We start from the raw sequence: 22,180 nt of genomic DNA, 5'->3' as shown, positions 1-22,180 counted from the left end.
GTGTTGCCTTCTTTTTTTCTTTCCTCAGATTGTTAACTTCTTTATGAGGATGCCATTTCTTCCGTTTGGTCGTGGAAAAAAACTACGATCGATAAAAATCGATCCGCTTTTCACTTGCAGGTGGGATTTGATTTACAAAACACATGCGAGTATTCGTTGTGCGTGTTGTACTTGACTACTATCTGTGCCAAACCGGCGACGATGCGACGTTGCGCCCGACATATCAGCGCGGGGAGACTTACCTTCACCTAGACCTTTCTTTCACCGTGCGAGAGGGGATCCATGTATAAAGGCTTTCTTCTTGCTAGCAATGGCATCAGACACCATATCATTCAACTACTCGGCTGCTACCAAGTTACGAGAGATAGTTACGAGAGCAATCCTATTCCGGCAAGCATGTGGTTCATTGTAAGTATCATCTTTCCATAAAGTGCTTGTGAAAATTAGTAATTTTAATTCCGATGTATACTGATCATTTTTGTACTTCTGTGTGTGTGTCTTGTGCAAATTACATGAAATTATTCTATTTTCATAGAAAGTGTGATAGTTACATAGTTAATAGTTTTGAACAAGGTGTAATAAAGGTGACACTTCAGACAATTGTTAAAAATTACAGTTATTTCACGTTGAAGATTGCAAGCTCGCAACAAATAAAATTTTGGAAACATTAAAGAATAATTTATATAAATTATAAAATATTAATTTATAAAATATTATAAAAATGTATTATAACATTTAAATATAATAATAACCTAAGAAACAAAATTTTTGTTAAGATTCTGTTTAATAAAAGTATATATATAGAAAAAGAGAGAGCAGAGAGAGAGAGAGAGAGAGAGAGAGAGAGAGAGAAAGAAGAAAAGAGAGGTAGTTTTACATTATTAATTGCTTATTATTTAAATACTTTTAAATGTTACCAGTAAATATCATAGACTAATTTTATAATAATTTTATTTATCTAATTTAATTAGTGAGATCTAGCGCATAATATATTATGTAAATTTTATATTTATTACGTCTCTTTTAATTGAGCACCGATTATTATTTGATCATAAAAAGTAAACCTAATTAAAGCTGGGATTACATGTGAAATTGAATTTATATTTTTAAATTGAATAATTTAATTATTATTATTAATGTTTATGAATATCTTACAGATTTATAAGAAATTGCATAAAATTATAATAAACTCGATTATCATCACAATTATTCATCTTACATGTACAGCATTTTATAATCTGAGATTTATATTTTAATATTTTTTGTCAAATATATTTAATTAAATCAAATAGACTTATTAAAATTAAAATTTTGATTTTATATTTATATTTAATATGTTACTTTATATAAAAGTATTTTTATAAAATTATAATATTTTATAATAAAATTTATTTATAATAGTTATATATTTTATATTATGTTCTATATACAATTATTTAATATTATTTAATTGTTATAACAAATATAATTATATATACATATAGTTTCCTGCTTTTGTCTTTCTAATTATTAATAAGTTATTGTCTCTAATCGGATTTTGTCTAATTATTGAAAGTTAATATACGTTACACAGTATTTTATTTTACGTTAAATTCATAGTGTTTATATTAATTATATTATATTAATTATATCTATTCAGTTTAAACAATGATCAAATAAAATCTCACGAATATTAACTAAATAATAATGCTAATTACTACAATATCGTAATTACTGCGATTGATCAATCAATTAATATGCTATACCGACTACTTGCTTTTTGTTCAATTAATGCGATTATTTATATACTTAAACAATGTAATTATAATTCGGGTAATTGGCTTTGTATTCCACTTTCACGCAAACCGATCAAGCTCATGAAAGTAGGCCACCCTAGAAAGTGATGTGCGAAGAAGTACGATAATACTGATCATGCTTGCGTAGGTGTTTCTGGCGGCTTTCGTTTGTGGGGTCTGCTGCAATGAAAATCTGCCGACTCAACTGATATTGCACTCAAAGGACAAGCGTGGCGTCAACGATCACTCACTGATTTTCCCCTCAGAATCTTCCTCCTCATATTCAGCTCCGGGAGCTCATGGGAGCTTGAGTTCCGGTTATAGTCTAGGTGGATCGTCCGGTGGTTTCTCGTTGAGTCATGCGGGTCCCGCTATTGGCCATGGAATCGGATATTCCTTAGCGTCATCTGGTGGTCTTGGTTTTGGATCCGGATATCAATCACCTGGACTGGGCTCCCATGGTTCCCTAAATCATCAGAGTATTTCTACCTTGGGCGGACACTCGGCTCAGAGCACCTACTCCGTGCCCGCCATAACGAGCGCTCATCTGGGAAGTGGAGGAAGTGGTAACGGTCTCTTTACTCCAGCGAAAACCGGTCCTGTTACTTTCGGAATTCACGGTGGCGGCAGTGGTGCAAGCACTTCCGGATCCGGTTCATACAGCGCGCCGAGTTACACTTCCGGCAGTCACGGACTCTCGGCTTATGGCAACGGAGGGGCATCCAGCGCTGGTCTTCAAATAGTTTTGGGATCGCAACATGGACTACCACTAGGCTCTTCGGGCTCTTCATCGAGTTACAGTCTTCCCATTCACTCCTCGAGTCCTTCGCACTCCGTGACGGGCGGCCTAGTTATCGCCAGCGGTTCACACAGCGGTTCACAAGGTGGTTCCTCCAGTTATAGTCTTCCGGCATCTTCCCACAGCATTTCTACCCTTGGAAGCTCTTCGGGTGGCCACGGATCATCCTCCTATACTCTTCCGGTTAGCTCTGGATCTCACGGAATTTCCGCGTTGTCTAGTACATCGTCCAGTTATCCCGGTTCCTCAGGATCCTATGGCTCCTCCAGCAGTCACTCCAGCGGATTCTCGTCTGGCAGTTCCAGCTACGAGCTACCAACTTCGGGATCTTACTCAAGCTCGGGATCATCCAATAGCATCTCATATATGAATTATGTGCCGTCTCATTCCTCCGGCAGCAGTTCCAGCTATTCCAGTCCCATTACCTACGCGGCTCCAAGCAGCAGTCACGTGGATTCTTCCAGTTACTCTGGCGCTGATAGCGGCTACTCCCTCAGCTCAAATCACGCTGGTTCCAGTTCCAGCCCGATTGTGAGTTACGCCGGAAGTTCCAGCTACACGCCCATGTATTACAGTCCGTCCGGCTCTCAGGGGGCCTCGGATTCGCACGGAGCTTACGCCAGCGTGAGTCCGAGATATCTCGGATATGCTCCCGGGGCGAAATTGTACGACAGTGGGAATTTAGGAAGCGCGAAGTACGATACGATCTCCTATTCGGTTCCAAACGGGAAATATTAATTTATATATTGTAGATTTGTTTATATCGTACGCATTGCCAGATTTCGATGACAGCATAGGAGTTTAATTATGAAATCCATATATGGATCTCGACAAAAGAATAATTGAATAATTAATCTATTATAAATCTGAGATTGAATTATTCTATGCTGATTCGATCTTGCCATGTAAAATAGCAATAATTTTTTTCAAGTAGAAGATCATGTGTATGTTGTTGAGAGTAAATGTAGAGAAATATTTATATTTAAATTTTTTACTGTACAATTCTAGAAACAAATGTCTCTATGTAATTGTTATCTGTATTTACCTAACGTGAACTGTTATCTGTACTTATATCATCGACAAATATTATAGAATATGTCTTTTTGTTGTAATCCTTTGTATCACTGATAATCGATTTTGTTGTGATTTTTTTTGTTGTCTAGTTTTATATCTTTTTTTTTGTAATAAATGAGTTGATCTTCCAATGCACATCAGAAAACTCAATTTAAATTTTCAAATCTGATTGCTTATGATGCTGACTGTATCGATGATTAATGATCGGTATAATCAATTTAGAACGGATCGTAAAACTCGGATAGCGTAAGAGTTTAAAATCTAAGTTTCTCGAATCGCGAAGAATATTGCCATTAAATTGCAGCCATATGATGTACATTGTGAGACATGCGTAAGATGCACCATGCTGTTTCACTTTTTAATAAAGATTAAACACGCACGCTGATCAAGATATTTAAAGAGATCAAAAAAAAGGAAAAGTATATCGCGAAATCGACAAGTAAGATGTGATTCCGATCCTTAATAATCGCAATTAATTATTATAATTAAATATATGTGGAGCGCTGGCTTACTTTCGCGTTTTTATTTACAAATCTATCTTCGTGAATAGTGGGTAATTGATTCGACACGCGCGATGGAAGGTAATACCGCGTGTCAAAAGACACTTGAATGGATCCTGATGTGGGCTTTGTTATCCGTCTGGATAATTGATGTATCTGGCAACGACCAGTTCTGCTTCTTCTGCTTTTACTTGTGGCGCTACTGTGAAAGTTATTGACCGCACGAACGGCAAACGGTATACTCGAGATATAATAATAAAAGCACAAGCCCGCCCAACGGACAGAAACGGGATCACTTTTACTACAAGGCTGGAACGGGTCGGGGGGTGAATAGAGAATACCTTTCTAAACCTTTATTTTATTTGGGAAAGTCATTGCCGACTCCGACGGAAATGTTGACTGGCCAGATTTATTGGACGGGTTTAATATAACGTACGAAGAAATTAATAATATATATCGCTTCTTTTCCCTTTGATGTTATACATATAAAGAACAAGTTATGTCAGCCTTAAAAGCGAAATTATGTAACATGATAATATAATGTACAATAAGTATCATATATCCTATTAGTTCTTTTATTATTTTTTATTTTTTATTGAATATTCAAGCTTAATATATCCCTCAACTAAAACTAATAAATTACAAATATACATTTATTAATATTATTTTTGTCTAGATTAATTTGTAAGATTAATAAGATAATTATTTATTAAATATTTGTATATTTTATAAATTAGAAATTAATTAATCGTTACATTTTTGTATTTTATATATATTATTCCAATATGATTATACATATAAAAGGTCATTATACGTATAAAACGATATGTAATAAATAATATTGCATTAAATTATATCAAATGTATCTTTGGATACGTTACATATGCATATGGTTTAATTTAAATTTTGTATAATATAATTTTACATCAAATGTCAGCTTTCATTATTATCGTACAACAGACCGATTGGCTGATTTTAGTAATCAACTTTCAAAGTACACGATCAGAGAGACACGCAGTCGCCCACGTAAGAAAGCGACTTTAATTATTCATTTCGATCGCGCGTACCTGACCCAATTTCTGCGGCTTGTACTTAAACACGTGTGTATGAACGCACTCACGCACGCGAGTGCCGCACGGCATGACACGACACGACACGACACAGCGTAAGAGAATTGCACGCATGGCTCCGATCTTAATCCTCAGATGTATAATCCAGTTGTACGATGCCTCACGCAGAGATCGCTCAAGAAACCCAACCGATGTATTTTCGCGAATATAGAAAAACGCAAGGTTTCACTATTTTCTGACTGGTTTTGCGAGAGGCATGCCTTCGCTCGCGCTTCTCTCACTCTCACGCCCGGCACGGCGAGAGCGGGAAAAGTTCGCTCTTACTCTTCGCGAAGGCGTTCCCTCGGGTGGATCCCGTCACGCATCTCTGACTTGATCTCAGACTTGCGAGTGTCCATCCTGTCAGGCGACTCTGGGAGATTCACTTTCGTGACCGTACCGACCTGTAACACGGGTCTTTTTTTGTCCAGTGAAGTAATTGGACACGGAATTTGTGAATATGTACGAGAGGTAATGTAACAGTTAATTATAAAAGAACATTTCTGTTGCAAGAAAATTTCAGGCTCGGGATTGATGGAATTTGTAGTATAGATATAATAATAGAATTCAGAGTTTGATGATATATAACGTAAAATAAAAAATTGATTTAAAAAATGCTAATTTTAAAATGTTATTTGATAAAATATTAATCTATATATGCAAAAATTTTATAAATATGTAAATGTTTGTAAATTATTTAAAAAGTTAAATGGAATATGCTAATACTATGTTTAGCTTATACTTATATCATTTGAAACTCTGAAACTTTATCATTTCTGTATTTGATAAATAAATAAACCGCGTTTTATTTATAAAAATATATTCTGATATACATCTGATGTACACGTACACACACACACACACACACACACACACACGCGCGCGCGCGCGCGCGCGCGCGCGTCATATACACAAATGAAAAGGTTCAGCAAGTACATGGTTATTGCATGTTATCCTGCTGCTTTATTGAAAATAAGAGAAATCGATAACGACGGTAAGAATTATGCTTTTCCGGGTATCTTCGCAATGCAATCGTCCATATCAAATGTCGTTATCATAAATTATCTGTCCGATAAGAATATTTGCTGATGGGAGACAGCGCACCGGAGAAAGTAAAGTAAATCGACGTTTTCAAAGATACGAGAACGTCGTCGCGAAAGGCGTTGTTCGAGCGAGATTGGAAAGGTCCTTCTCCGGAGGATGCCGGAGGGCGCTCCACTTCCTGGATCTTTCGATTCTGAATGGCCATCGCTTGTTCACTGGCCGATTATGTTTAGCAAATTTAATTCGTCACTTTCGCGAAAATCACGCATTGCTAGATACATTTCGTAGATCCTTTTTTACATATTGTCAACGCTAATAATTACTGTCTCTTTTAGAAGTAAACGAAGAACCATCACAGAATCATGTTCGTTTCCTGATAATTTTCTTCCGGCAGAGAACATGTGATGGTCCGATAGATATCACATTACCGGGAGATGACGAATTGGCCAGTCACATTCGCCATTTGACGACGATCGAACGGCATTCTATACATTTTCACTAAGCCATCGGGGCGTGCACTATCACTTCCAGTTGCCTACATATAAGAGCAGAGAAATGTAAAACTAGTTTCCGCGATTTTTCCAACAGCCGAGTATAAAGGAGAAATTCAATGTCGGCCGATGTGTCATTAAAGGTGGAACCGTCACGTTGGTCTGATCTACGAAATTGCTAGTGCGGACGAGGTGCCGGATGAGATAGCGATTACGACGGAAGAGAGCACACCTTCGTAGCTATCCGACGGCAATAGGTGGCCTGTGGAAATGAAGCGGTTGGTTAGTATCAATTAACAAGGTTTTTTATTATTATTATTATTATTATTATTAATTAAATGAAAAAGTTCGGTTCTTTATTTAATTTTATTGTATTTGGAATTAAATTTGTGATGTCCGGTTTTTTTACACGATCCAATTATACGAACATCTTAAGGACATCTTAAGGAATTTTATCATTTTTACAACAATTTCAACAGTTTAAATCTCACATGAGAAGTTTTAATCAAGCATAACTTTTATTTTTCTGTTCTACAAATTTTATTCATACGTATATATGTGTTAATAATATTAAAGAATATATTTTGAATTATTTCTTAACTCTTTCTTAACAAAATAGAACTTGCTTATGAATATTATATTAATTTATCAGTATCAATTTTATAATGGCTACATTATTATTAAAATTAAGATAAATTTTATGAAATATTTATATATTTATGACGACATATTTTTTTATTAATACAAAAAATGAAAATATACATAATGTATTTTTTAAGCAATACGATTATTTAAAATTATTTCTTTTATTTTAATCCAGATACAAAAAATCTAATTACAGATACTGCTCTGCTTGCTACCACCAGCAATTTTCGCCCGGCCACAAACAAAGGATCCTAATAACGAGCCATTTCTACCAATACACCCCGTCTACCCTAAGCTAATCAAGCGAGGTGTTGAGCAAGAAGTAAATTCTCAATTAACGTCGGAGTTATACGCGCCAAAAGTTGACGCCAAGGATACCTACACCTCTAGCTATAACAACAATTACCAAAGAGATTCTTATTATCCCGATTATGATCCGTACTCCACAAATAGCACACCTTCAATCGTCTATCCCTCGCCCTATTACAACCCCGGCGAGACGTATGTCTACGCTAACTCACCGTATCACATTTATAATTCATATCCCGCTTCGTACGCGGTGAATCCGACGTCATATTCAGTGCCATCATATCCAAACTATTACTACCAACCACCCTTCTATTACCCTCATTATTTTAATCACGCTCTATTCCCGCCACCGCCACCACCATCGTCATCAGGCGTCGACTATCAGACGCCGCAAATTCCGGTCGAAGCGGAGGATGACAGGCAGGACACGAACAAAAAGGGTGAGAGATCGAAGGAGAACGAGACGAGCCAAGACGCGCCAAGTCAGTTTGTGGATGATGGAAACTACATAAACGGAAATTCACGGGATCTCGACGTGCAGTCCAGTACGTACAAAGTGGGCAATCCATACAATCAATTCGCACAGGACGCACAAGCGAAAAATCTGCCAATTCCCTTGCCCAGAATGACGTATAGGATCATCAATGTTGTAGGACAGCCAGTCAATCCGGATTACGCACTGCCTGTTGCATATATCAAGCCTCAGCATATTGAGCAGATGACGAGCCAAGCGTTGGTCGATTTGTTGCAAAATGCGCGGCCACAAGTCGGTCGCTCTTATGAAAACAGTAGAGATACCTTGAACAGTGCCAACGATGGATCATATGAGAGTCAGAATACTTACAATCCAACAAACGCGCCATCGTATGCACCTGTTCCAGGTGCGAGAGGCAAAACCGATGCCACTTATGCGATCGATTCCGCTGGAACCGCCAAAGTCAGTGGAGAACGTACGAAACAACAGAGCTCGTCGTCATCTCAGAGAACTCCGAGTAAGAATACAAAGAACGTTTATTATATCCGAAAGCCAACTTCACGAAATAACTCCCAAGCTTCGTACGCAGCATCCGAAAGCCGCAGCAATAATCGCGATCGCGTGAGCAATGGTCGACCTACAGATCAAATTGACAAATACAACAGTTACGATCTATCACAGAACTACGGCACTTACAGTCAGCCCGGCAATAAGCAAGAGCAGAATTACGAGACTTATCAGGACCAATCAAGCTCTTATCAGACTAAGGGTTTTACTGCCACATCTCAGACACCTCAATCACACAGTTATCAGTATTCCCCTTACGAATCGGGTCAGGTGCAGCAGTCGCAACAAGATGAGATTAATACGGACAACGGCAATTTCGGAACGAAACAATATAAGGGATAAAATATGACAAATGCGATAAAATCAAACCGGTGTTGTTATACTTATAAGATTGTTATTGTTTTCTTGTTGAATGACGTGGCTCCTTTCAGTCCTAGCGAGTTAAATAATTAACTATACAAAATATCTTGGATATTATAAACTTTTTTATATTTATTAATATATTAATTATTTACGAAAAATGTTAGGTTAAACATAATTTGCTGTTATTATTTTCATAAATTCCAACTCCAAGTAAAAAATACATAGTTTTTAATTATAAGACTATAAAATAAATCCCATCTAAAATTGAAGCTCTAATAACATTTATCTGCCTTAGTGTTAATCTATTTTTCTAATTTAATACATCTTATAGATAGGTGGTTGTCCAAATATTTTTATATAAATAATTTTAAATCTGTACAATTGTAATTAAAGTGCTCAAATCTTTAAAGTGTTTAAAATTATGAAGTTTAAAACTTAAGGTTAATTTATAATAAAAACACTAAAAATATTGCACAAAGATATTAAATATTAAAATATTTTTGACAAGGTTAGTTTGGAATTAAATTTTGTTTATTACATTTAATTAAAATTGATATTCCTTCAATTTTAATTAAAGAATAACAAGCAGAATTGAACATATTCCTTCTCTCTTTGTAAATTTTGCATATAAAATTTTTGTATTTATATGCCACATTATTTTACATCTAATGAAAAGATTACGAGCTTTAATTCAATACATTTTCTTTCTTCATGTTGCAAAATAGATGAAACGCACTTATGCTTTTCATGCTTACACTTTCACTCTTTGGTTCATCAAATCAAATGAAATCTCTTAAATTGATACTGTCCGTCTAATATTATTAATTGTTACAAGTTAACAAATAAAAACTTGACAACCAGACAGATATCAATGTTACGAATGATTTACTTTCGCATTATCCGTTAAATGAAAGGCTTGCTCACGGGTGTACAAGATTGCTACTTAATACAATACAATTATACTTATATCATCTCTCCGATCCACTTGGTACTTTCTTTCTTTTGAACAAGCGGCAAATAGCGCTTTTATATTGCGAAAATGTGGTCGGGAGATGTTAATCTTTCGAGGTTTATGAGACGCGAAAAGGGAAAAGAATGCAAAGAGCCAGTTTTTGTCTTGCAAAAGCGGTGCTTTAGCATTGCGTGACGAGCCTTTTTCTGAAAAGTCGCGATATCGCATTGGGCTTGATTTGCTATGAGCTAACAATGCAAATCTATTTATCCTCCTTGCGACCTACATAGGCATTGATTTTAAATACGCATTTTGTAGTCACTAATATAATAAACGATCTTTTGCTTCTTTTGACGTTTGCACTCCTTTCTCTCCGGTGTAAGTGCCGCAAACCGGTTTCCCTTTTCTGTTTATTTTTATACTTTACTTTCGTTCGATGAGCGACAGCTTCCTGTTTCTTTCTGCTGTGTTTTTTCCAACGTAATTATACACACGTCAGCATAGATTGCGATGTACGTGAAAATCTAGCGGATTAAGATGCGGAAATTTATACGGACGAGGCAATTTTAAGGGTTGACTGTATCATTAAGATAGTATGCTCTATGCGTCAGATAATTAATACATACACAATAGGAAGCTTTTATTTCCTACTTCCATGTGTAATCCATTTTGTAGTCATTGATAACTTTTATCGAAAATGAAGGATTATTTACATTAACATGTCAAATTTGTTTAGTTTTTTAAACATTTGTATTTAAAGTTGATTTAGAATTTATAATTTCCATTTGACTTTAAAATGTAATTTATAATTTAAGATATTTTTGCATTTTGCATTTTTTTAAAAGTATATATTTATATTTTAAAATATATTTTATATGTTATTTGCATTATACGACATACAATTATAAAAAAGTTTTATATTCTAAAGTTTAATACAAATTGTATATCAATTATATATTTATTAAAAAAAGAGTAAATTTAAAACCATGTAAAATTATATTGTCTTTACTACAAAGAGTTTTAAATAATTGTAAAAAGTTAATGTTTTATATAAATTGCGCGCCGCAATGATGGACTATGTGATTGCTTTATCTTAAAATTTTACAAGATATTGGACGGCGTATCGCATTTCTCCGTCGGCAATGAATCCTTCATCTCTACTAATTAATCTTGCGCTTGCTAATTAATTTTGATCTTTCCGCACATCGCTACTCGGCGCGTCCTTTTAGAGCAGCGCTAATTAAACATTCAACATTTTTCACGCGGTATCATCTTAACGCGAGTAATATAGAATTGTACAAGTCACGGACATACGGAAGCGGAAGAGATCCGGATCACGGTAATGTCCGGTTGATCGACCGGACGAGGCGTGTCGACCGTGATGGAAAGCGGAAGTAAGACCTTGCGATTGGTTCGCTTGGGAATCAGGTCTGACGCGTCGATAGACCGTGTGAATGAGATAAGGAACATTCACTTAGTGTTCCTTTCAAGTTTCATGAAAGTACCACCACACATATTCGTTCATCCATATCTTTCTTAAAAAAAAATATAACCGATATGAAGATTTGTAAAATAAATTTTATTTTGAAATAAAGCTGGATAAAGATTGTGAGGTATTTCATCGAAAATAATACTTCATTGCGAATTTAAGGTCAGAGAACTTGAATTTCTTTCTTATCTCGTGTAATAGCCGGTTGTAGGATAGAATTAATATATTTGACAGAATTGCGTATTTCATGCGAAGAATGCAATAAGTCTTGATGCCAATCTTGGCGCGGATATCGCGGTAAGTGAGTGAGAGCTCCGAGTGGCGCGCCATTTTACTTTATTTTGTTCATTCCACGCGCGCGCGCGTGCACGCTGATGGTCTGAAAGAAAATCGGATGGACCAAGCCTCTGGTTACTTTCACATGGCGACTCGATCTCAATCGATAATATATACAAGGCGACCCGAAAGTTCGAGACGTATAAATGCCTCGTCTGTGTAAACGCTGAATAAACGAGGCTGTAGCTTTTGGCGACGGTGGTAGAAAGTCTCGTGCACACGCGTGTGTGGACACATTTTATTGTAACTGTAGCGTTATTTTCTCTTTATGTTTATGAGCCGTCACGCGTCGTGCGAGCGACAGCCAAATTATATCCCGCTAGGCAACGTTACATCGTTACATACAAAAAAATGTTATAATATTTGAATTAATTTATTTAGAAAATACATGAGAGAACTTTACTCTTTATTTGGCATTCTTCTGCAATTGTGCGCTGCTTGCTCTTTCCTTGACTACAGCGAATGAATCGCATGCAATGCAATGTTTATTTTTGTTGCATTTTTTATTCGTGCTAGATTTATCGTGTTTTCTCTTCTTTAAGATAATTATCGCAATATCGTATCATTGTTAAGTAAATTCAAGATTAATATTAAAATTCTGATTGTATGTAGAGTAACTTCAAATTATATTGGGTATCTTTTACTCTCTAGAAAGTATATGTATATATATATATTATATAACAATTATGTAAAAAATAATCTAAAAAGTAAAAATTATTTATAATCGTTTTTAGAAATCAAAAAAATCGTTTTTAGAAATAAAAAAAAAAGAAATAAGCTTTATCTTTTATTTTACTTTCTATAAATTTCCAACAGTAATAAAAATAATTAGTGATAGGTAATTTAGTTAATTGCAGAATCCTCAAGAGACTGTCAGAAAGAAAAAAAAATATAGAAAAAAGCATACTTCATTAATTAACGATAGCATTTTCTAATATATCTACCGATTTCCCACATACATTTTATGAGAAAGATATGTATGCAAATAACGAACGTTACTTGCAAATGATGATAGTATAATTGATCAAGTGAATTTCGAAAGCGAAGTGATCAACCTTAGTGAACATAAAAAATTTAACAGATCGCGCAAACGGACGGATGATCGTGCAAATCCGGCTATGATCGAACTCGAGAAAGCGATCGACTGAAAAGGTCGAATATTTGCATTTTTTCTTGTCGCTTCGACGCAATATGAGAAACTGCTTCGCTCGATGCGTCGTCAATATAATCGTCTAATCCACTTTCTCGTTTTTCTCAGTCGGCCTTCCCTGTTGCGCGTGTTTTGTCGGAGGCACTGGCCTCGCGATCGTGAAAGTTTTCTAACTTCGGTTGCAGGTAATTCGTCTCAAGTGCAGCATCGATGATCGTTTGACGCAACAGCGAGCGATCAGTATATAAGATTGTAATCCACACCCATGACCATGGTAGAAAGTCCTCCTCCTCCTCCTCCTCTTCCTCCTCCCCCTCCTTCTTCTTCTCCTCCTCTTCCTTCCCAGTCTTCCTCCTTCTCTTCCGCTTAAGCAAGTGGAATACACCTGGGAATGTCCGAGGAAAGGGTCCGTCTTTGAGCGACTCGATAGCGAAACGCTTCCACTCCCACAAAGAGAGAGAGAGAGAGAGAGAGAGAGAGAGAGAGAGAGAGAAAAAGAAAGAGTAACAAAGAGATTGCGAATCATTACGAGACCTCCTTTCCATCCTCTCGCAATCCTTTCCCTTCCGTGACTCCCGACTGCATCAATCACCCATTCCTGCCAGGAATTTGTACGAGAAAAGCAGCTCACCCCTTCTCTTTCCGTTTCTCCAATCCGACCCTTTCCCTCATTGTCTGCGATAGAATGGAGTGAGCGAGCGATGAGTTTTCTGTTTTAGGAATTTTCAGGAACACCTTGCTATACGATTGTCACGATAAGTAGTAGTTTGTTTCGATTGATATATCGGTTAACCGTCATCGTTCGGATTCAATGAACAGCGAGAAATTGTTCTGATATATAACGCGATCTTTTACATCATTCTACAATACAATCCCATTGTTACATAATCTTGAAAATTAACGGGAAAGAGATAAAGAGATAGAGAAGATTTGAATTTATCAACATCGCTCTTACAAAATAAAGCATTGTTTTAGATAATTAATTCTATAAGGAAGAAATGAAAGATTCATATAATTAATTATTTGTATGTACGTAAAGATTTTATGTATGCATTGCATTATATATTTTATAATATATATTTTGATAATAATTGCTGATAATAATTCATAAATCATATTGAAAAAAAATTTTAATACCAATCTTAAATTTAGTTATAATAATAACATAATATTATTATATAAATATTATATTATAAATGATGAACTAATTGTATAATTTTTACAAAATTAAGTCAGTTACACATCAGTCAGTTACACGTCAGTTATGGTTTATTATTAGCGTAAATTTTAATGAGTTATTAAAAAATACATATCTATAGATTTTACATAAATGGCCAAGATATATTATATCACTTTTAAATCAGATAACGAGATCGCGTGTCCAAATCTCACAACTCAATCTCGCATGCAACTTAGACGTACAGTGGTGAGAATAATCCACTTTTCCACAAGTGCGTATGGTATTATGTCGTTCAATAATCGGAAACCGCCACTTCCTACGAGACTACATCGATCATTCTCTCTATTGTTCGTAAGACATTAATGTTAGCGATTGTTTCTCATTATGCAGAACTTGAATTAATAAACGGTAGATTGTATCAAGAATTTTTGTTGAATATTATTTCAATAACGAAAAACCACAAAAATTTCTATTAAACATTAATTAAAATTGTTTCAAAAGTAATGTCTTGCTATTTACCTATATTGAAATTTAATTTATAATAATAACTTTTAGCAAGATAAATTTAATTACATTTTAAATATTATTATATTAATAATATAAATATTATTATATTAATAAATTAATTATTATTATATTAATAAATTAATAGAAAAGCAAATTATAAATTATTCAAAAATATGTTAAAAAATAACTTTAAATGTATGAATATAAAATTTTATTTTGTATGTTTTAATATTGGTATAGAAAATTATTTGCACTTGTATACATTCATGTTCTTGTCATAGCGATAAAGTAGAGTAATAAATAAGCAAATAAATCAGCAATAAATCAATAAAATTATATCATTTAATCTGTACTACAGATTGTAATTATCGAGTGTGAGGCTGATTGAAACGTACCGATTCGGCCAATTAGCAGTTTAATGAACCGAATAAACCGGCAATAATTAGTACGATTTTGCAGCTTCGAAAAATCTGCAAGCGATTTATGCGAAGAGTGCCGATAACAGATACTTAAACGCATTTTATTTTACATTTATATTTTACTTACAAGTACAATCGGTGAATGGTCGCCTACTGTGATCGTATGAACGACATGAGTGGAAAGGACGATAACGATTAAGTATGCGAAGCTCATTTCTAGTTTGATTACTTCGATGATATATTACGTTCTCAGAAGATTGCGTTTTAATAATTGACTTTTTTCCACCTGTTAATTCCACATTAACGACGGGATACCTTCGACGGAACTCTTAGAGAAAGATTAGTTTTCCGCTATCCGTTTGATGGATGCAAAATGAATCGTTCTAGGTAAAGTTACCTTTTCTTTTCTATTAATCACACTTAAAATTATAATCTTTCTTTTATTTGTCTTTGCAAAACTTTGTATGTATACTTTGTGTATAAAAATGTGTGTGTATTTGAAATAGCTGGATTATTTTTAAAAATGTGTGTATATTTGGAATAACTGGACTATTTTTAACTAATTAATTAAAAAATTAAAGAAAAATTTTAATAAAAACTGTAACCAATATTTTCTTAAACCTACTTGATATATTTTAATTTATGTCAGACTTTGAGAGAAGGAAAATAGAATTTTATTTATAATTTTATATGTAATGTATTTTAATGTACATAAATATAATGTATATGTATGTATGTTTTATACATATTATTTTTATATTTCAATTTATTTGCAATATATTTTATATATAAATTTTTCAAATTTTATTTATATTGTAAAAAATCATAAGTTTAATTTTATGTATATCTTAATTTATACAAATTATGTATCATTTAATTGATATAAATTGTATATTATTTAAAATAAGCTTAACATAATATTTTATTAGAAATTTTTATTTTCGAAAATGTAGTTATAAAAAAATTTATAGAAAATGATTAATATTTGATATTGTTAAATATATTGTGATATTATGTTTTTGGAATGTATTGAGTTTTAGGGGATGTGTTAGTCTTTCTCTGCTATAAATTCCAGTCGCATTCTGAAAAGTCGAGGAAGCAATTTACTGAATATCTTCACTTTTACTCGAATCACGATGGTACACACTACGTGGTCCATGGCCGACACGGATTATCACACATGTTTTGATCAAGAAGTGAAGTGTAACTCGACAGGGGATGTAACTGGTAGGGGTAAAGGCTATATAAGAGAACGCACATCTGATTGGATTTTATAGTAGAGCTAAGTCCTTTGTGTGGTGTCTATATTTTTTATAAATTTGCAACATGGTAAGTATGTTTTTGCTGTTTAGATGTTTCTACTTTAATAATACATTTTATTTTTGGAGAATACAGCATTATGTAACTGCCATTGGAAAAGAAATGCATAACTTCACTGACGAAGAAAAGAGGAAAATAGAATTTTATATTAATTTTAATAATTAATATATAAAAGAATCATAAATATAAAAATCTTGCGAAAAACTTACTTTTAGAAAAATATATAAAATAAACTAATTTTTGCATAACAAAATAAAAAAAAATTGTATTGTTATCTTCGTCATCGATAATGCATCTTATTAAAATGAAAAAAATATCTGAAATAATATTTCAAAGTTCTCTTATGAATTTCTAAAAACGCAGAGTTTTTTTCTTGATATATGGCTGTTATATGTGCCTAAAAATTGATTTAAAGATAATAAAAAAAGATGAGAGAGGGGGAAAAAGAAATGTACGTGTGTGTATGTGATGATACGTGTTCGGAGGGGAGCGACTCGCCCCGCCGATGGCGGGACAACATAATCTATATAAGAGTGGTCCATGCCGGATGTTTGACCCAGAACTTCGCGTGCAGTGAAAGTGTGCCCGGTGCAAACGTTTTTGCCGGAAACGATAATGGTGAACGCACAATATAATTAGCCACTAAAATGCGTTAAACGCTTTGTTATTGAGTAAATCGCATTATTATTGCGTATTATTTATTAGAGATTATTAACTTTTTTACTACATTGCACTATATATCTACAAATTGACTATGTTATATTTTTAACTACTTATTCATAATTGCATGGAAAATAAGCGGAAGATTTCTTGAATAATTAATTTTATAATTTTTATTGAGTCATATTAAAATTTATTGAGTTTAATTTTCAGTATAATTTTTTTAAACGTTTAAACATAATGATACGTTGCACATGTATTAAGAAAGCAATTAATTTTTTTATTTGCAACACGTGCCAATCATTTTGTACTTTGAAGTCATTAGTCAAATTTATACTTGGAAGTTTATAGATTATTGGAGGTTTGCACAATTGAGTGATGAATTAAAAAAAGGAGATGAACGAGAGAGAGATCAGAGTGAACCGATGATTAACAGTAATTTGAACTTTCTCTTTCGGTTACAGAAAATCTATTTAATATTGGGTCTGCTGTTAACGGCGGTATGTGCCGAGAAGAAAATTAATTTAGAAGATATAGAGAGAGATAATCTGAGGGCGGAGGGTAAAGCCAAGACCGAGAGCATTCAGACTGATGAAACGAAATATGCCATTAAATCCAATCAACAGCAGTATCAAATACCAAACCAATATAGTACTTTGGGTAATTCCGAACCGTACATTCCACCTCAGCAACTGCAGGATATAAAATATACCGTAAGATATTGATTAAACATTGAATTTCAAAAGTTTTTTCTTATTTTTAAGTATCTTCTGAAGGATTTATACTGAAAGTTATTACAAATATTTTTATAATTATATGACATATGCACATATATATGTACATAACATATAATAAATAATATTAAAACAAATAGATACTCTCATATAATAGAAATTTAATTTTATCAGTTGTATAAAATAATGAACATTGTTTGTTAAAGCTTCTTTCTTATTTGTTTGTCATTAGCAAGTGCCACCCGAAGAATACATTCAACCCAATCCATATTCTGTAAATGAAGCACAATATAATCCAAGCCAAATTCTGCCACAGCAAAATATTCAGCCAATACAATATTATGGTGGATATCAACAACAAGTAGAAATACCAACGAAAAGCATTGCTTTTGAATCTCAGAAATTAAATTATCAACCGGAAATTGCAGTGGGTAATCACATTCAAAGTGTTCAACAGAAAGCAGTTACGGAAAAATATACAAAAACTATTAATAAAGGTAAAGATTATGAAACACTTCTATTGCTATGTATATGTATAATTTTATAACAGAATAAAAATATTATTACACTATTTAAAAATATAAAATCAATAATAAAATTTTGTAATGTCTATTGTTTGAATCAAGAAAAAAAGCGTTTACTAACATAAATAAAATATTTATTCTGATAATTATTGAAAGGAATGATATGAAATATTTAATTATACTTTTTAATTTTGCAGAACCTCTTTACATTGATGTTCCGGTGACACAATTGCTTTCTTATTATCCTCAATTGAATATTAATCCCTTAGTAGGTTTAAAAGGTGCCGAATTGGCGCAACCTCCGTTACAGCTAGCGACCAATATAGCTCAACCAATTTCCATACCTGTATATACCCCCGTATATAATCAAAAACAATTGGTCCCTTCTGTAAAACAACCTTATCCCACGGTCGGGCCAATAACATTCACGACCAAGGTAAATTTAATTTGTGTGAATACAATATTTTATAGATATATATTTTTTGTTTTTATGCAAATTGTTACATAATAACAATATTATAATTTAATATGATGTAAGAGAGAAAATCGTTGAAGTTTCTTTCTATCCATCGAACAGATTTATGAATGTCAAATCAAACATTTTAAATTTATTTCATGTCATTTTTTTATCTTGTTTATTACACAATCTTGAATATTTTAGGCGCCGAAAGGATCGTCTTATACAATTCCAATTGCATCAAAGAAAAAGATCAATTCGACTCCCTTGTTGACACCCCCCTTGTACGTCCAACCCCAGCAGCCGTTAAATCAAGGAAAAACTCTGTTACATACGCAAGCTTACGTCACATCCCCGCAACCGCAGTATGTGCAGCAATTAGTTTACACGCAGCCTGGCATAGTTTACAATGATCCCGCTGCTGCTTATAGCGATCTTTATGCACGTTTACCAGCTTATATCCAGGATAATTTCCTCCGTGGACAAGTGAATCAATATCAAACACAGCAACAATTATACACCACGCCGATAATCTCTCAGGCCGAAACGCCAAAAGAAGTCTTGCAGGAACAGGTCAATCAAGATATATCGCAAAATTATAACAAGGTTTGTATAGACTAAAATAGACTCTAATATCACATGATATTTCACTCAGCATGATTTATAGCTTGCGTGACTACGTTACATTTATCAGAAATCGGTGTTTTGTAATGGAAATGACAGTTTTACATAACTATCACTTTATTCGCTGGCTCGTAATTAGAGATTTAAATTAGTAACGGAGTAACATGTTAGTTAATTAGCATAGATTAATTACCTTCTTTACTGTGCCATGCACTATATGCTGTTTAGAATATTTATTTTCTATTGACACTTTTATTTTATTTTAATGGAGAAAAGGACATATTTGTTTCAAAAAAATTCGATCTTTGTGAGAATATCTTCATGCAAAAAAATATAAACATTTTTTCACTTTTAACAATTTTTTCGTTTTATTGAAATATACGATATTTTAAAATATAGAAAATAAAATACGTTCTACACTTTTTTAATTTTTTTTACAAATATATTTGCAATATCCCGGAGGATTGTTTGCTTAGAATTCCCTTATCTCGTTCCATGTAACATAGAAGCAGTAACTTTATTCTGTGTTTCCGTGAACAGATGCCCGATGAGCCCAAAACTCATTTCGTACCGCCTCAGTTTCCTCCGCATGACTTCAAAGCCGGAAGTGCACAACTGGAGCCTATTCGGGGCCCCTTCGAAGACGAGCAGACTTTGCCAGTACAAGATCATTCATTGCCCTCGGAGCCGAGGTCGCTACTTGACACGTACATTCCGAGCAAAGTCATTGCCGCGCAGGACACCGCCAGGTATGGTAGCGTGAGTAATGAGAGTGCCAGAGTGTCTTATTACTGTAATTATCTATCATAACTATACCATCATAACTATACCATTAGGTACAGAGAAAGGCCGATAAAGCTGGAAGGGGGTTTCCTCCCGTCGAAAGTGAACTTTGCTCCTAAGAAGCGCAAGTCTGAGTGACGAGAATCGCTATGAGCGACATGACGATTGACGAATGTCATACACACAAGGGTCAGTACAGCTTGAAAACTTGATTACTAGCGATTATACGACGATCGAGGCATATGCGGACATCTAGGATGTATCATCTGAACAGATCGACGGTATTATCGCATCTAGTCTTTCATCGAAGATCATGCGAAACCTTTTTATACTGTTCTCTTTTACATTTGTAAAGACGCGCCTAATAAACGGCAAATACTTTGTTTATGATTTTTCAATAAAATTTTAAATAAAACATGCAACTAGTAACACCTTTCCTTCACATACCGTTTAAAATAAAATACAAAAACTTTTTATGGAACTTATTAAGTATTCATATATGTATTTCATGTATGCATATTTTATTAATTTATGTAATTATGACATAATTATAACTAATACCTTTTTATTTAAAAATTATTGTTTTTATACATTACATTGTCTCGCGCATATAACAACCATAAATTTTAATTGTTATTATTTTACTTATCTTATTATTATGTTTACTTGTGAGCAACCTTTTGAATAATGTTTGAAATTTTATGTAAGATTATAGACATCAGAACAGTCTTTTATATTAATTCTTTTACTTAGTTGTTCTACTTAATTTATTAAATGCTTCATTATAATATAACATGATAGGACAATAAACTTTATTCATATCATAAATTCTTTAGAAATGGCAATCATTTCTGATGTTATAATCCCAAATTTATTTTATAACAAAAAATTGCAGAAACACGTAAGAATATTAAATGTCTACAAAGTGTACTAAAAAATTTCGATATTAGAAAAATAATCAATATATTATATAAATTAATCAAATTATTAAATCACGATAAAATATAACTGTGTTATGTTATTAGTGTATGCGATAAGGCCACGTTTTTATCTTCTATGGTTACGAAAGAGATAATATATACTGAATAGCGAGCCACTATCATGACTCTTGATTACTTATTACATGACATTATTAGACGTATGATTTACATAACGCTGTAAGATTTTTATTAATTATTCCATCGAACATGTAAAAACGATAAAATTATTTATAGATGGTCAACATATTTAATAAGTTTGCATGAGATTAGCTGCTCAGCTCTAACAGTTTATGATAGTTTACGATGTAAGTTGAGGTAGACTGTATTGACATCGAAACGCAGTGAACTATTGGAGGTATGTCTAATGTCGAGGAACATACATGCAAGTATCTTACTGTACGCGAGCGGGGTACATCAACAGAGAGTCCACGAGAAAGCTGACGCCACGGAGATGAGCCCAACGGTGTAGACGCATGAAATTAACCGCATGAAATTTTGATTGCTACTTTGTTACTAATCTCGTTGAGCACGGAACGCTTTCTTTTTCTGTAAATGTATAATTTACTGGAATTTTCCGCGGATATGTTGGAATCTTCCTCGATATGTTTCAACGGAAGTGGAAGCGACACGCCATCGTGCGTTTCGTGCATCTCTGGTCTTGTTGTAAAGTATTTTTGCGGCGAGTGGGGCGATGAATAAATTACTACTAGAGATCGCTAAAAGTTCTATATCACGTGAGATTACGAACTCTACGAACGACTTTGCGATCCACGGCATCTCATAGTTACATAGATTCTTTATTCAGATATCTGGAATTTTCCGGTTAGCCTGAGTTATAACGCAACACGCATACGTTTATTTGCGTAATGCAAAAGGATGAAAAAATTTATGATATCAGTGCGTCGATCTGTCAG

At 33.8% G+C, this 22,180-nt stretch overlaps 3 protein-coding genes across 4 annotated transcripts; all 3 read left to right on the top strand.

The window, feature by feature from the left end:
* Positions 1–254: 254 nt before the first annotated feature.
* Positions 255–4,027, top strand: LOC105428528 (uncharacterized). The gene is made up of 2 exons (XM_011640902.3): positions 255–408; positions 1,924–4,027. The coding sequence occupies exons 1-2, from the start codon at positions 283–285 to the stop codon at positions 3,310–3,312; spliced, it is 1,515 nt and encodes a 504-aa protein (XP_011639204.2). The 5' UTR covers positions 255–282; the 3' UTR covers positions 3,313–4,027.
* Positions 4,028–6,886: 2,859 nt separating this feature from the next.
* Positions 6,887–10,454, top strand: LOC105428527 (uncharacterized). The gene is made up of 2 exons (XM_011640901.3): positions 6,887–7,074; positions 7,634–10,454. The coding sequence occupies exons 1-2, from the start codon at positions 7,063–7,065 to the stop codon at positions 9,128–9,130; spliced, it is 1,509 nt and encodes a 502-aa protein (XP_011639203.2). The 5' UTR covers positions 6,887–7,062; the 3' UTR covers positions 9,131–10,454.
* Positions 10,455–16,429: 5,975 nt separating this feature from the next.
* LOC105428525 (uncharacterized) lies at positions 16,430–20,708 on the top strand. Of its 2 annotated transcripts, none has more exons than XM_011640898.2 (7): positions 16,430–16,513; positions 17,629–17,877; positions 18,131–18,395; positions 18,620–18,858; positions 19,084–19,485; positions 20,044–20,252; positions 20,340–20,708. In XM_011640898.2, exons 1-7 carry the CDS (start codon positions 16,511–16,513, stop codon positions 20,422–20,424), a joined length of 1,452 nt encoding a protein of 483 aa, XP_011639200.2. In that variant the 5' UTR covers positions 16,430–16,510; the 3' UTR covers positions 20,425–20,708. The 2 variants fall into 2 exon arrangements, with proteins under 2 accessions (XP_011639200.2, XP_011639201.2); XM_011640899.2 differs by lacking the exon at positions 16,430–16,513 and adding an exon at positions 17,043–17,122.
* Positions 20,709–22,180: the final 1,472 nt, after the last annotated feature.

This window comes from Pogonomyrmex barbatus, unplaced genomic scaffold, assembly GCF_055798465.1.
Source record: "Pogonomyrmex barbatus isolate J1 unplaced genomic scaffold, ASM5579846v1 scaffold9, whole genome shotgun sequence".
NCBI classification, from domain to species: Eukaryota; Metazoa; Arthropoda; class Insecta; order Hymenoptera; family Formicidae; genus Pogonomyrmex; species Pogonomyrmex barbatus.
Note: the sequence above shows the minus strand (reverse complement) of the source record. Positions and strands in the feature narration are given on the sequence as shown.

What these genes read in the sequence shown, in the direction of transcription:
- LOC105428528 (XM_011640902.3), top strand. Translation starts at nt 283, where the DNA reads ATGTATAAAGGCTTTCTTCTTGCTAGCAATGGCATCAGACACCATATC. An exon ending in CGGCAAGCATGTGGTTCATT is followed by an intron (nt 409 to 1,923) that starts GTAAGTATCATC and finishes ATGCTTGCGTAG; the next exon opens with GTGTTTCTGGCGGCTTTCGT.
- LOC105428525 (XM_011640898.2), top strand. An exon ending in TACAAAAACTATTAATAAAG is followed by an intron (nt 18,396 to 18,619) that starts GTAAAGATTATG and finishes TTAATTTTGCAG; the next exon opens with AACCTCTTTACATTGATGTT. An exon ending in CAATAACATTCACGACCAAG is followed by an intron (nt 18,859 to 19,083) that starts GTAAATTTAATT and finishes TGAATATTTTAG; the next exon opens with GCGCCGAAAGGATCGTCTTA.